Source organism: Palaemon carinicauda, chromosome 20, assembly GCF_036898095.1.
Source record: "Palaemon carinicauda isolate YSFRI2023 chromosome 20, ASM3689809v2, whole genome shotgun sequence".
Taxonomy (NCBI): domain Eukaryota; kingdom Metazoa; phylum Arthropoda; class Malacostraca; order Decapoda; family Palaemonidae; genus Palaemon; species Palaemon carinicauda.
Genome location: NC_090744.1, coordinates 31,846,684 through 31,859,427, shown reverse-complemented (window position 1 = coordinate 31,859,427; position 12,744 = coordinate 31,846,684). Strand labels below are relative to the sequence as shown.

At 33.0% G+C, this 12,744-nt stretch overlaps 1 protein-coding gene across 10 annotated transcripts in view; it reads right to left on the bottom strand.

Annotated features, from left to right (window-relative positions):
- The window catches only part of LOC137660261 (protein transport protein Sec31A-like), a 129,140-nt gene that overhangs the window by 66,453 nt on the left and 49,943 nt on the right, over positions 1–12,744 (bottom strand). For 8 of the 10 annotated variants that reach the window (XM_068395020.1, XM_068395011.1, XM_068395016.1 and 5 more), the window contains 3 exons: positions 11,354–11,398; positions 8,537–8,662; positions 5,036–5,180 (listed from right to left, as the gene is read on the bottom strand). In XM_068395020.1, coding sequence (XP_068251121.1) covers positions 5,036–5,180; positions 8,537–8,662; positions 11,354–11,398 — 316 coding nt within the window. The remainder of the gene's footprint in view (positions 1–5,035; positions 5,181–8,536; positions 8,663–11,353; positions 11,399–12,744) is intronic. The other 2 variants (XM_068395014.1, XM_068395018.1) reach the window with 1 other exon arrangement.

The following is a 12,744-nucleotide window of genomic DNA, read 5'->3' as shown; positions in this document are numbered from 1 at the left end:
ATATGCTATAAAGGTTCTTTAAATATAAGTCGAGTGGAATGAGCACAATCATCAGAGATAGAGTACAGTAGAACCCTTACGCTGACCAGTCAATTAACTCTCTTCAAGGTTCTGTGGTTCAAAAATTAACTGTGGTAAAAACAGTCTCCTCTTGCTCATAGAAATACTGCAATGTATTTTTCTTTCATTATTCTCAGTTAAAAAAAAACCATCTTAGAAATGGTGGCTAAGGTGTCATCTTGAAGGTGAATACTTCAAGTTAATTGTATTATGTTAAAAATTATAATACAGCACAAATAAAGTTAATACACTGCAGTGATATCACAAAATTTTCTACACATGACTTGATCTGAATCTCAACTTTTTCACACCTTTTGGAATTTTATGGTAATAAACAAATGAATGAAGAGCAGTCATCACTCGTAAAAACCTATATATCATGATGATGTTCATGATACCATTATATCGATAATATATACTTAAAAGGCTTAAAAGCTGTTCATGAGCGGCAGAGGTAAGGTACAGGTCATTACAAGTTTTGCATAAAGATCAATGCCCCAATCCCTCTCGGCCAACACCAAGCCGAGGGGCTAGGCAATAGCTGATAACTCAGTAGACCCATATCCCTTCTAAGAATCCCTTATTCCGAGCTTACATGGCTGGTAAGGTTGTGGATACTTGAGAAAATTGTGGGATTGAGATGGGCTCAAACTCTTGACTCATGGGAGGATTGGAAGATACTGAACACAGTAATAAAAGCAATCAAATTTTAAATCCTCATTTTATATTCCCACATACATGCTACTTCCCAACGGAGTGCCAGTAAATAGTACTTGCAGAAAATAAAATGGCAATCCTGAACATCAGAAAATTACCCGTGTTACAGCCAATAACAGATTCAAGGATATTGAATCCATAAAGGAGACAATTACTGAGGAGGTAAAAGACCGTCATGTCACCAGGCAACGTCAAGTCATCTTGAATCTGAATCTAAATATCCATTTACATCAGAGATAAGTAGCTTCATCGAAGTGAGTTGATGGCATATTTGTTAAGCAACATCGCCACATCGGAAATTGGTCTTTAATTGGGCTGTCCATTCCAGAGACCAATACATCTTTGCTCCATAGTTCATGCAATGACCAGAATCATCTTATTTATTCATTTGATATCCTTGTCTTGATATGGAGTATATAATGTAAAAGATTGTCTCCCTTAGATGGTTAAAGCTTTTTGACACCATCTCAAGAGAGCGTGACAGCTGATGAAACACGAAGCAGGACTTTTCATTTCCGCAAAACAAAAAGTACTTCTCTAAGAACACCTTATCCTTCTGGCTTCAACAGATTATTCTATATGTGTACTCAGATACATTACAGAAGAATCTTCACTTGCAAGATAGTCTATTCACCACATCAGGGTCCTTTCTACTAATGTATTCATGAGTTACCCTGAGATTTTGGCCACCATTAGAGAACGTGCAGGATGATGCCAACCTATTTATTACCAATTTCTACCATAGAAATGTCTTCAATAAGGAATGGGGGTGTACTTGCTAAGGGCCTATACTCACAACAGGTCACATTTTACTCAACGAGAGAGAGAGAGAGAGAGAGAGAGAGAGAGAGAGAGAGAGAGAGAGAGAGAGAGAGAGAGTGTGTGTGCGTGTGTCCATCAGGATGAAATGAAAAGTTTCGTCTGCTGTGGTTACAAGAAAAACCTTGTTTAAGATCTAATAGAGGGACCAAGCCAAAAAATGCCTTAACAAAAGAATTAGTTTTTGGTAATATACAAATCTTTATTGCAAGCACACTTTTTTTTTTCTTTTTTTTTAGTAGTTAGTTCATAAAGTATATTAGAAGTTAGTGCAAACAATACGCTAACAATTTTGTTATTAATACCATTGTTAATAAATTTTCTATGCAGCCTCCTCACACAATGCAGTTTATTAAAGCACAAAGTTAATTGTCAGTATTACAGTATATAGAGTACATACAGTATCTCAATACCAAACGTGTAAGGTAATATTTCAAAACTATGATAAAATTAATTAAAAAGCTGTTTAAGTATTAATGTAAGCAAGAACAAATACACACTAAAGGTAACCAATGGAAATAGCAGAACAAATACACACTAAAAGTAACCTATGGAAATAGCAGAACAAAATAAATAGCAAAATAAATGTGGTAGCATGTATAACAGTTACGGTAACTAACGAACCAAAATACGTGTAACCAAACCCCACTCTATACATCATACCATAAGCTAACAAAAAAAAATGCATAAAAATTTTCAAACAAAATAAAATACTCAAAGTTTAATCAACATACTAGACATGAGGGGTTAAAATTAAATTCTTATCCACTTACTTTCATTCTCTTTTTCATATGTTATATCTGGATGAGAAAAATACAAATACAATATTGTACAGATGAAATAAAAATTTTAAAAATCCACAAGAGAACTCAGTGCTAGAAATTCTTTTGAAAATTTCAAACTTGTGCAAAGATGTGGTATACACAAAAATTAAAAACTGTGTATGTTTGGAATTATTAAAACTTACATTAACTGGCCATTTTGTAGCCAGAGGTACCGTCATCAACCAGGCTCCCACAACGATGTGGTGAAAATGAGCAGGAGTGAATAGAATTCTGCTTCTTACCACTAACTAAACAGCAAGAACCTTTCATGTATTTCTTTTATTGCTACTCATAGACATCAAAATGCTGAATATGTGACTTACTGTCCCTGACACAAATATACTCGTGAGTGTTAGAAGGATGAAACAAACTAAAAATATATGATAAAAGGAAGTGTCAATAAAATATTTTCCAGATCTCAAATAGCAATGCAATTTAAAAGAAGAATAAGTTAAGTTGCACCTTACTATAAATTATAATCTATTTCTATATACCTACATGTAATTCATATATAGTTCTTAAATACTTGTGTATTCCAAAATACTTGAGATCGAATAAGATTTTTCTAAGTGTTACGTGCTCAAATAATGTAGAAACGGTAAAAAAGCACCACGTTATATTACACAACCTCTATGTTACTAGTATTTTTATCATTCTTTTATAAACAAATTATACTGTATGTTGCTTAATCAGATAAACTTGAGAATTTGATAAACTAAGAAAGATTAAGATTCTTAAAATATTTTACCAAATGGTATTAGAGATGTCACGTTAGATTCATCAAAAACTCACGGGTTAAAAGTTATGCCTGAATTCAAGATAAGCCAATATTAATTCAACGCAACACTAATTTTAAGATAAAAAAATGCTATAATCCTACTATTAACCAAATCAGTCTTAAACTATTGCTAATAAGTTAGTAACTGCATGAGATTATCAACACTGGAATCTGTGATTCAGCCACATTACTAAGAAGTCATTTGTAACAATGGACGCTTGATACAGTCATAGAGTACTGTAGTCTACATACTTTTGGCTGTTTAATCAGCATCTCATTTACTATGTGGGTATGGATGTAATTTCTATAAAAATTTATACGCCTTTCATATAACTCGAGAAACTGCAACTAAGAAATACACTTAGGCAAGATTGAGAAAAGTTAACAAAAAAAATTGAAGAGCAAGCAGATGACCTATGAAAGTCTAAACACAAAATAGATTATGTACTGTACATGGAAATATACATGCAAATGCAGAAATAAAAAAAAGATTATTTGAATAGACCCTCTGACTTTGTTAAACAATTAAATTAACAAAATCTGTCTGTCATCTGCTACAAAATTGGTTTTAAAATACACTGAGGTTTTCATAATATTTAAACTTACGTTCATGTCAGGTCAAAGTATGTAAAAGACACTTTATAATTAACATATTAACTACTCTGGAAATTGGTTAGAAGTGGTACAATCTGAACATCAGGTCATAGCCTGTTCCATGTTAAGGGTATCTAATGAGAATAGTCTCCAGAGTAAGTGATTCTGACCTATTTTGATTCAAGTTTCAATTTGTTGGATTTAGTTTAGTTGCTACAATACTCAATGTACACAGAATAATGGTGATCTATTAATTGATATCTTTGAGTGTCTTGAATGCTTCTGTTCTAAAAAGTAGAAACTTTGGCTAGAATTAGCCATTCTAGCCTTTCTGCTAGCCAAGGTGTCAGCAAGATGGCATTAATTTTGTTGGTCTTGCCCTTCCTCTGGATGGCAACCAGATTTGTCTAACTACTGTAGTGCATTGTGTAAGGTTAGTGGAATCTTTAATTTTTCTGAATAGTACTCTTTATAATGTACCATGATATCTTTACATCTGCTGGCCTTTTATGTATTGCTAATACAAGGTTGAAATTCACTAATTAATAATACCTCCAACTCTTAATGATAGCTTCCTGGCTTCATTCAACAGTTTACACGACATTCTTGCTTTTATGCTCTATCCGCATTTGTGGAAATTGAATGGCGCCTGCCTGTTTACTATCCACCCACTTATTTCTCCATACTGTATATGAGAGAGAGAGAGAGAGGAGAGAGAGAGAGAGAGAGAGAGAGAGAGAAAGAGAGAGAGAGAGAGAGAGAGAGAGAATGTGTGCGTGAGAGATATTGGAACCCTAAATATAAATCCTGTGTATATATTACGCTTACCCTTTACTCCCATACTCATCATGCCGATATGTAAAATTTCATGTCTTTCTTGGTGCTGTGCTGCTATAATACCTTCTACCAGCACCAGCTATTTTCTCAACAATTCTAAAGGTATATTTGCATTGAAATCCCACTTTTTCTTATGATTACTAAGCTATGCAAAAATTCAACATCATTACATTTAAAAAAATTCTCACTTGCTATTAAAACATGTCACCCAAAAAAAAACCTTGATACAGTAATATGCACCATAGAACCACAAAAAATGCGAGATTCAATCAAATCTACAAAAAACACAAGAGTCAAAGTGTTAATTTTTTTCTGTTAATGAAATTACAGTAACACAGTACTGTGTATACTAAGAAAAAACATTCAAATCAATTACCAAGAAAAAATCTAGTTATATTTCACTAACCTCCACTCAAGTTAAGAGGTCCTGCAGGCGGTGGCCCGGAAGCAGGTGGTGCTGCCATGGGTTGCATCGGCATTGGAGGAGCGGCCATCTGAGGCACACCTCCTGGAGGAGGTGCAAATGTTGGTGGTGCCATCATGCTTGGAACCTGTAAATTCACATAATTCAAACATTTTGGAGACATGGGCTGTAATGGTGGAAAAACCTATTTTCCCAAAACCAAGCTATGAAGCGGATGTGCCAACTTGAAGATCTCTGAATAGAACAAAGAAACATTTCCAACCCCCAACCATGGTACTCTCCCTCCTTTAAATTACCTGAGAAGAGAAGAGACAACCAGAAAGTATGCAAGTGTTTTCCCAAGAAAGAAGGAAAAAAATACTTAACATTTAAGCAGAGGCAATCACTTCCCCTATTGGGATTTCTTGGAAAGGACAATCAATGAGTTCTTTTAAATGATTGACATAGCACGTAGGCAATTCTGCTGGGCCTTGTGAGAGACTGAAATCCTTTAGGACTATCACTGTTCTGAAAGGACTCCCATGGAATTGAAGTAGAATAGTCTCGAGAAGGAGGAGTCAAAGGATGATAAAGGAAATAGCAGGAATTCACGAGGTAGAATTTAAAACATTTTACGTTCTGTAGGCCACCTGTGGTACAATACAATCAATTTGATTTTCATCCATTGTGAGACTTAATAGATGAGACGTAATCAGTGTGTTTCAACCATAAAAACAGTGGTTTGACAACAAAATTTATAAAAACAGTGTAAATCTCCAGAGTAGCCCAGACTCTAGAGAACCATCTGAAATTGTTCTATCTAAACAGGTTTAGTAATCTAATACTGTAAAAAGTTAAAAATCCTAGTGGTCATTAAACTTTTCTTCGATAAGAATTGAAATAAACCCTACAACAGAATCTGCAAAAGAGTAAAGTATTTTCATTATCATCCGTACTGTATTTAATAGCATGTAAACATCATCTCATCCACCAAAAAATTTAAAACTTGTATTCAACAACTTCCTTTAGTTGACATTAATAAGGGATTGGGAAATAAGGTCGGATAACTGATTGGTTTTATAAATCAATGACTGCTTCTGTAGGAGATACCGTCTTGAAGAGAAAGGAAGAAATATTAGTACATTTGCCATCCACCCCCAAACATTCATTTATTCATGGTGAAAATATCAGAAAACTTTTGGAGAGTAAATACTCTCAGAGGGAGTCTCAGTATTAGACGACATCGTAGAATAGGCATTATCAGAGCCTCCCTGCCTGAATTAACCTTTTCAGAAATGCTTCGGCAATGAGATTTTATATCGATTTATATGGTGATACGTTATCCATGTCAATTTCCTCCACACCCATATCAGCCTTTTCTTCACTACTAATGGTAACCTTTACGACTGCAGTTGGGGTGCTCACACCCAAGTTAACATTACTATGGAAATTTCTAGATGTAAAGGGAAAATTCTAGATGTAAAAGTGGCTGAGTCTATACTACCTGGAATCCCACAGCCATCTAAAACATGGTGCAACCACTTTTCAGCTTTAGCTGAAACTTTTTAAAAGATATTCAGAACTTTTAAAACATGAGTGGTTACTCATGAAGGCTTACTTCAGTGGCCAGAAGGATAATAGGCTCCTACAGCAACTACCAGCCTGTTTTTTATCCTAGCATGTATTCATATAGAACTGACAGGATCACAGAAAATCAAGGGTTTCCCAATAGACGTACATTAAGTAATTTGAGAGAGCAAGGCTCAGAAAAGACTACAGAGACCATGCAGTAATGTGTACCACCAGAACCCTTACCAACTAGTACACTTGAACTGCTTGGTAAAACTTGAAGAGTTAGGCTAGGGTTCATTACATGGTAGGTTAGGCTACAATCACTGCCTTTGCTCGAAGGGACACTAGCCCCTTATTACAACGACAAAGGAAATTTAGTAATAAGAATGATTATGATGCACACAAGTACAAACTCAAAAGAGGACAGACATTGCCTGAGTGGCATTAACATAGGAATCCCTGTAATCCACTAGCATAGTCTTATCTGTATTTTCCCCTGAACTAGAAGTTACTTATTCAATATTTGGTCTTTACTCAGCCTTAACAAAAATATTTCTAGCATGTAATATTTTCCTTTGGCAAAAACACAAAACACAGTCATAACTAATATCACCCGACATGTTATGCAATTTAAGTTGAAAATAAACTCTACTGTATATTGTACCTAACATGATGCAACCAGTGGAATTTGAGAGAAAAAAAATTGAATCACACAGCAATAAACAGGTCACTATAGACCAGAGCTTTAAATAAATGCAACTATCCAACCTGCTGAACTAAAATATTAATCTACTACAAGTAATTCTTTGATCTAATTATTAAACAAGAGAAGAAAACAGTAACAGAACAGTAACGCTAAATTTTGAATATTTATATTCTAAGTAGCTATGGATCATAAACAAAGAGAGGTTAGTGAAGCGAAAAAAATCTATTATGGTGAAAACAACACAAAATTCCAGGTAGGGGCCAAAACATATCCAAGTAATCCTGGTACCAAAGTAATTTAAAACTGTAAAGGTAGCATTTTAACAATAAAAAAGAATAAAAAGAGCAATAGTTGAAAACTTATTGAGACGCTGTACTCAACATAGATGGTGTGAGGAATCCCTTGAGAATCAGTTCCCTGGGATGGTGGTTTGAGGCTGGTGAGTCCAAGCAGTGGGTATAAAATATAGTTTGTTTGCTAAATTTTGAAAGCTTGTACTTTGCTGATATATAAGCAATGTAACCTAAAGGAAAGATTCATCAAATAAAATTTTTTACAAATTCTAAACAAAATGTTAAATTTCAAAGGTTTTGAATTTGTAAAGATAAAGACAAATATTCAGAAATGAAATGGATTTATGAAATTTTCGACATGTGACGCAGCTGAGACCAAGAAGTCCATTAAGTACAGAAACTAAATGTTAGATATATAGTAGAGTTCAACATTAATAAATTTAGGGAGGCAAACATGAACTACGGTAACACTTGTTACTGCCGTTATAAAAAAAAAAAAATCAAGTATTACTATTATATCCTTAAAAAGTATATTTGAGGTAAAAACTCACTAGCAGTAAATAAACAGTTAGCAGAAAAACTTTTAAAAACAGCCCCTTCAACAACAAAAATTGAGGAGCCAAGGCCTTAAACTATTGGTCCCATAATTCAATTTCAAAGTATAATGTATTGTTTTACAGTTCTTTAATAATAATGTTATCATAATAAACTTTATTGAGAGATAAAGCTAGAATAATATTTCCTTATTAATAAGTCATTGGCTGGTAAATATCAAGCTACCCTTCCATAAAACTTTACAAAGAGCTGTGTCTATATCAGAAGTTCAGACACATTTATCCGGATCCTTAAAACATTGTAGTAACTTAAAAGTCAGATCTTTAAAACTTTACTGAAATTAAAAAAAAAAAAATTCCGTATCTCCTAACAACATACCTGAGGAACAGGTGGTGCAGCTGTAGGATTAAAGAATGCTGGCGCAGGTTGTGGTGGAGGTGCCGTTGCTGGTCCTCCATACATAGATCGCTGCATATCTTGCACAGATGGAGTGTACTGAGATGGCTGTTAAAAGAATAGCTTATGAATGTATATCAATATCTTAATACAATGTGTTACATGTGCAGTACAGTATATACACTTATGTGATCTAAATGATTACTTGTTTTTAGGTTAAATAGTCACAAAACATGCCAAAACATACAAAATAAAAATAATTCAGGGTAGCAAACTCTATTTACTTTTAGCATTCTAAGCTGTCTTAAATTTAAATCAAATTCCTGTATAAAATAAAATTCCCAAATCAGAAAAAGGGAAAAAAATTATCTAGTATATGAAAACAGTATCCTTAAAATTATGTAATTATTGCTACAGTTGTAAACTTATTTCTATAAGTACATATTAATCTACTTATATTACTAATTCCTATACTGTATTAGAAAAAAAAGGAAAAATTATCTAGCACATGAAAACATTATCAATAAAACTAGGTAATTACTACTACAGTTGTACACTTGTCTTTATATATTAAACTACTTATATTACTAACTGCTGCACAGCAGAAATATTATTTTCAGGTTGTAGAACACATCCAAGGTAACCAAATTAAACTGTTCTACTAAATTCTACAAACTGAATACAAACTGGTGATTGAAATACTGTAATAATATTATATGCTGTATTTCATCTACAAGCACATACTGTATCTATTATGCCTTCAATGGATAACTGCTGGTCATGGTGTGAGTGCAATTTATGATGCACTCTACACACTACCATGCAACCCTTCCCTTCTCTCCACCAACAGCCCCAACAACCTCTTACACTGTCTCCAGACTTTGCTTATGAGCATTCTCTTCCAAAATCATACATTCCATACTGATACAGATCATACTTCACAGAGTACAAGTGTTCTTAAAATAAACTAAAACACATGGCATGAAACTTTCTAATAGTCTAATATTTTTGAGCAATGTGAAACTCCAATATCAATAAGCAAACCCTTTGTTCAATAAAATACACGAATTGCTAATTCTTCAAGTGTATTACTTTAAATCAACTCTTCTTTACTGTTGTGAAAAAAAGACAACACTGCACCTGCACAAGAATTCTTTGCCCCAAAAACATAGCTTTGTTTCAGCAATAAGGAATTGGTCAAAATTTACTTTAAAATTAAACACAGTAGTATCAAGACTAATCAATCTATCAATGATGACAAATACAGCTGTAATAATTTAAGATAAGTGGCCATCATTCTTCTAGCTACTTTTGGTCAGAGTTACCCCTCTTCCTCATATGTAGTAACATTGAAAAAAAAAAAAAAAAATCTATTTCATAATCCTACCTATCACCATAAGTGGCCACAACTCTCAAACATTTCATGCTTTTACTATTCAAGGATTATCTTTTTTTTCAGAGCTAGAATGTGAATAGTGTATTAGTCTATCTAAAGTTCTTGTAGAGGTTATAAATCTAACTGAAGAAATATTTCATTCCCAAGACAACATGTAATTTTATTAAGGCCTCCATTCTCCTATCATATATTTTACATAGTGCCGTATCCTTTTTTTCTTGTCAGTGTTTACTGTAGTTATCATTCAATTTTTTTTCTTTTACATTTTTCAGTATCAGTTATCATATACTTATCTACGTTTTGAAGAAAAACAATTTCTGTGATAGCAATCAATGAAACAATCAATTTTATCATGCAATCACTATCCAAATCCTCTCTGTTTACTCATTTTAATTAAGTGAAAGACTTTCATATTTTGAAAGACCTGCTATACAGCAGTTTTATACTTCTACACCATAGATTCCAACAAACATCCTTACCCAAAATTTCTCCATACTGTACTGTAACTGTAACTAAGGTAAAATCAGCGAGTTCTACACCCATATTTCACTTACTAATTTAGGTGTCTACATAACTTAATAGTGATAAATAACCAATGCCCACAACAAAAACACTGTCTGGTTAAACTATTTTCAATATCAACAACAAAAGAATTCTACAATAATGTCATACAAAAAATTAAACCTTATCACACTTTCTGCCAACCATCATAAAACTAATTTTCATCAATCTCATGCAATTAATTATATTCCTTATCTGTCTTTTTTTTTCTGACAAAGTTTGTCACTTCTATAACTCTTCTAGTCTTAGCAATAGTTTCCAAAAAATTCATCATACAGTATTCACTTTTGTTTAACAAACTTGTGTGTACTTAGAAGCAACATAGCACTGCAGAACATTACACTAAATTCCTCTTTGTGTCAAAGCAAACTTTAATAATGCTTATAATCCCGCAGTTTTAGGTATCATGCAAGAAGAGCTTTCAAAAAAATTTTTAGTGCCTTCAATTTACAATATCAAAAAAATTTAATAATCAGTCAGCAGAGTTAAAGACAACAGCAATAAAATACTACTTATACATAAAATATAAGGTAAAAATATCTACAAAAATATACAGTTATTAAAAAAATTACTTATACTGTACTGTACTATAATTTACTTTCATTCCACTTTCAAAACGAGAACCAAAAATACTAGCGTACTTTCAATCTAATTACTTATGACAAATCTCCTTACTATAACTATTTATTAAAATTAGGTCAATGTATACAATTATATCTGATGAAAGGTCACCCTAAATAACAGAAAAATAATATAAGCTACAAATCATGTTAATACACTGCAAAGCATATACTGTACAGTAGTTGCAAGAACTGTATGCTAACACTTTCGTGATCACTCACCACTAACGAGTTTACTTCTTGTGACGGTTCTTGTACCTTAACAAACTGCCACAAAAAAAAACACGTTTTAAAAATAATGAAGGGAACTAAATAAGACAAACTATAAACTACCAAAAACAATGCAAGTTGAAAAGACCATACGGATGCTGTTGCAAACATGCATGTCTCTCCTTGCTGTACAAAATAACTTGTGTACTGGAAACTTCTTGGTGTGCAAGGTACACAACACACAGGACTGAGTTAGAAAAGCTCAGGTTTCTATCAAACAAGGATATGTGCAATAATGAGACAAATGTTAATATAAACTTAATAAAGTAACTCATATCTAACAAGGAATTGCAAAGTAATGAAGTTAAAAAATTACTCAAAACTTATCAAAATAAATAAATTAAAATAACACGACTTACTGGCACAATCAATTTCTTTATGATTATCATATCTTAAAATAACAAGGTTAAAATATTAAAAAATTTGACAATTCTCAAACACACATAAAGTCACTTATGCACATAGATATACTATACTGTATACTGCATAGGAACTTAAGAGAATATATGAAACATGGAAGTATCTCAACTTCAACATACAACGTTTATACGAGTCCCATAGCTACGAGTGCTAACTCAACTGCCATACGACTAAGTTTTAGGATAAGTGTGGAAAATATTAAGCAAGAAAACTTATTGTAATTTCATAGGAATTGCACCCAAAGGCTGATACTTTCTGCTACTTTTTATAGAACCTAAACAGTGTAATCATATGAGAGAGAGAGAGAGAGAGAGAGAGAGAGAGAGAGAGTGTGTGTGTGTGTAGTGTGTGTGTGTTTTGAGCACATGAATTGTAATTTTTGAACATTTAAATTGTAAGAGTTTTTTGAACAAAGAAATTATAAAAGTTTTTGAGCATGTCAATTGTAATATATGACAAAATAGAACACATAATCAAAATTTTCTTTAAAAATTGTCTTTGAAAAAACTCAAAGGAGTCATGTTCCATAAACTAAGTCCTAGAACCTGCTAATTCCAGTATTTGACACAATCACTCCTAACTCTCCAAGAAGCATTTTGTTAGCTCTTAACGCTATAATTTTTTTCTTTTTGCTGTAATATCACGTACAAGAAAAATTTACCTCTTCCTACATTTCTAATGACATAATTTTGAAGACTACAGAACTAAATCATACTATCAGAAATTTCCTGATTTGAGTTAAGAAATATTTGAAATAAGGGATTTTGACGAAGGAAAAATCTATTTCTGGGGAGAGACCTGTGACGGCCGGTGAAAAGGGTCCTTCTATACACTTTTCTGATATAAATCTTCCAAATATACCAGAGAAAGATAAAAGCATGGAATGCAGAGGTTACTACCCTCGCGCGAGCACCTTGTGGGTG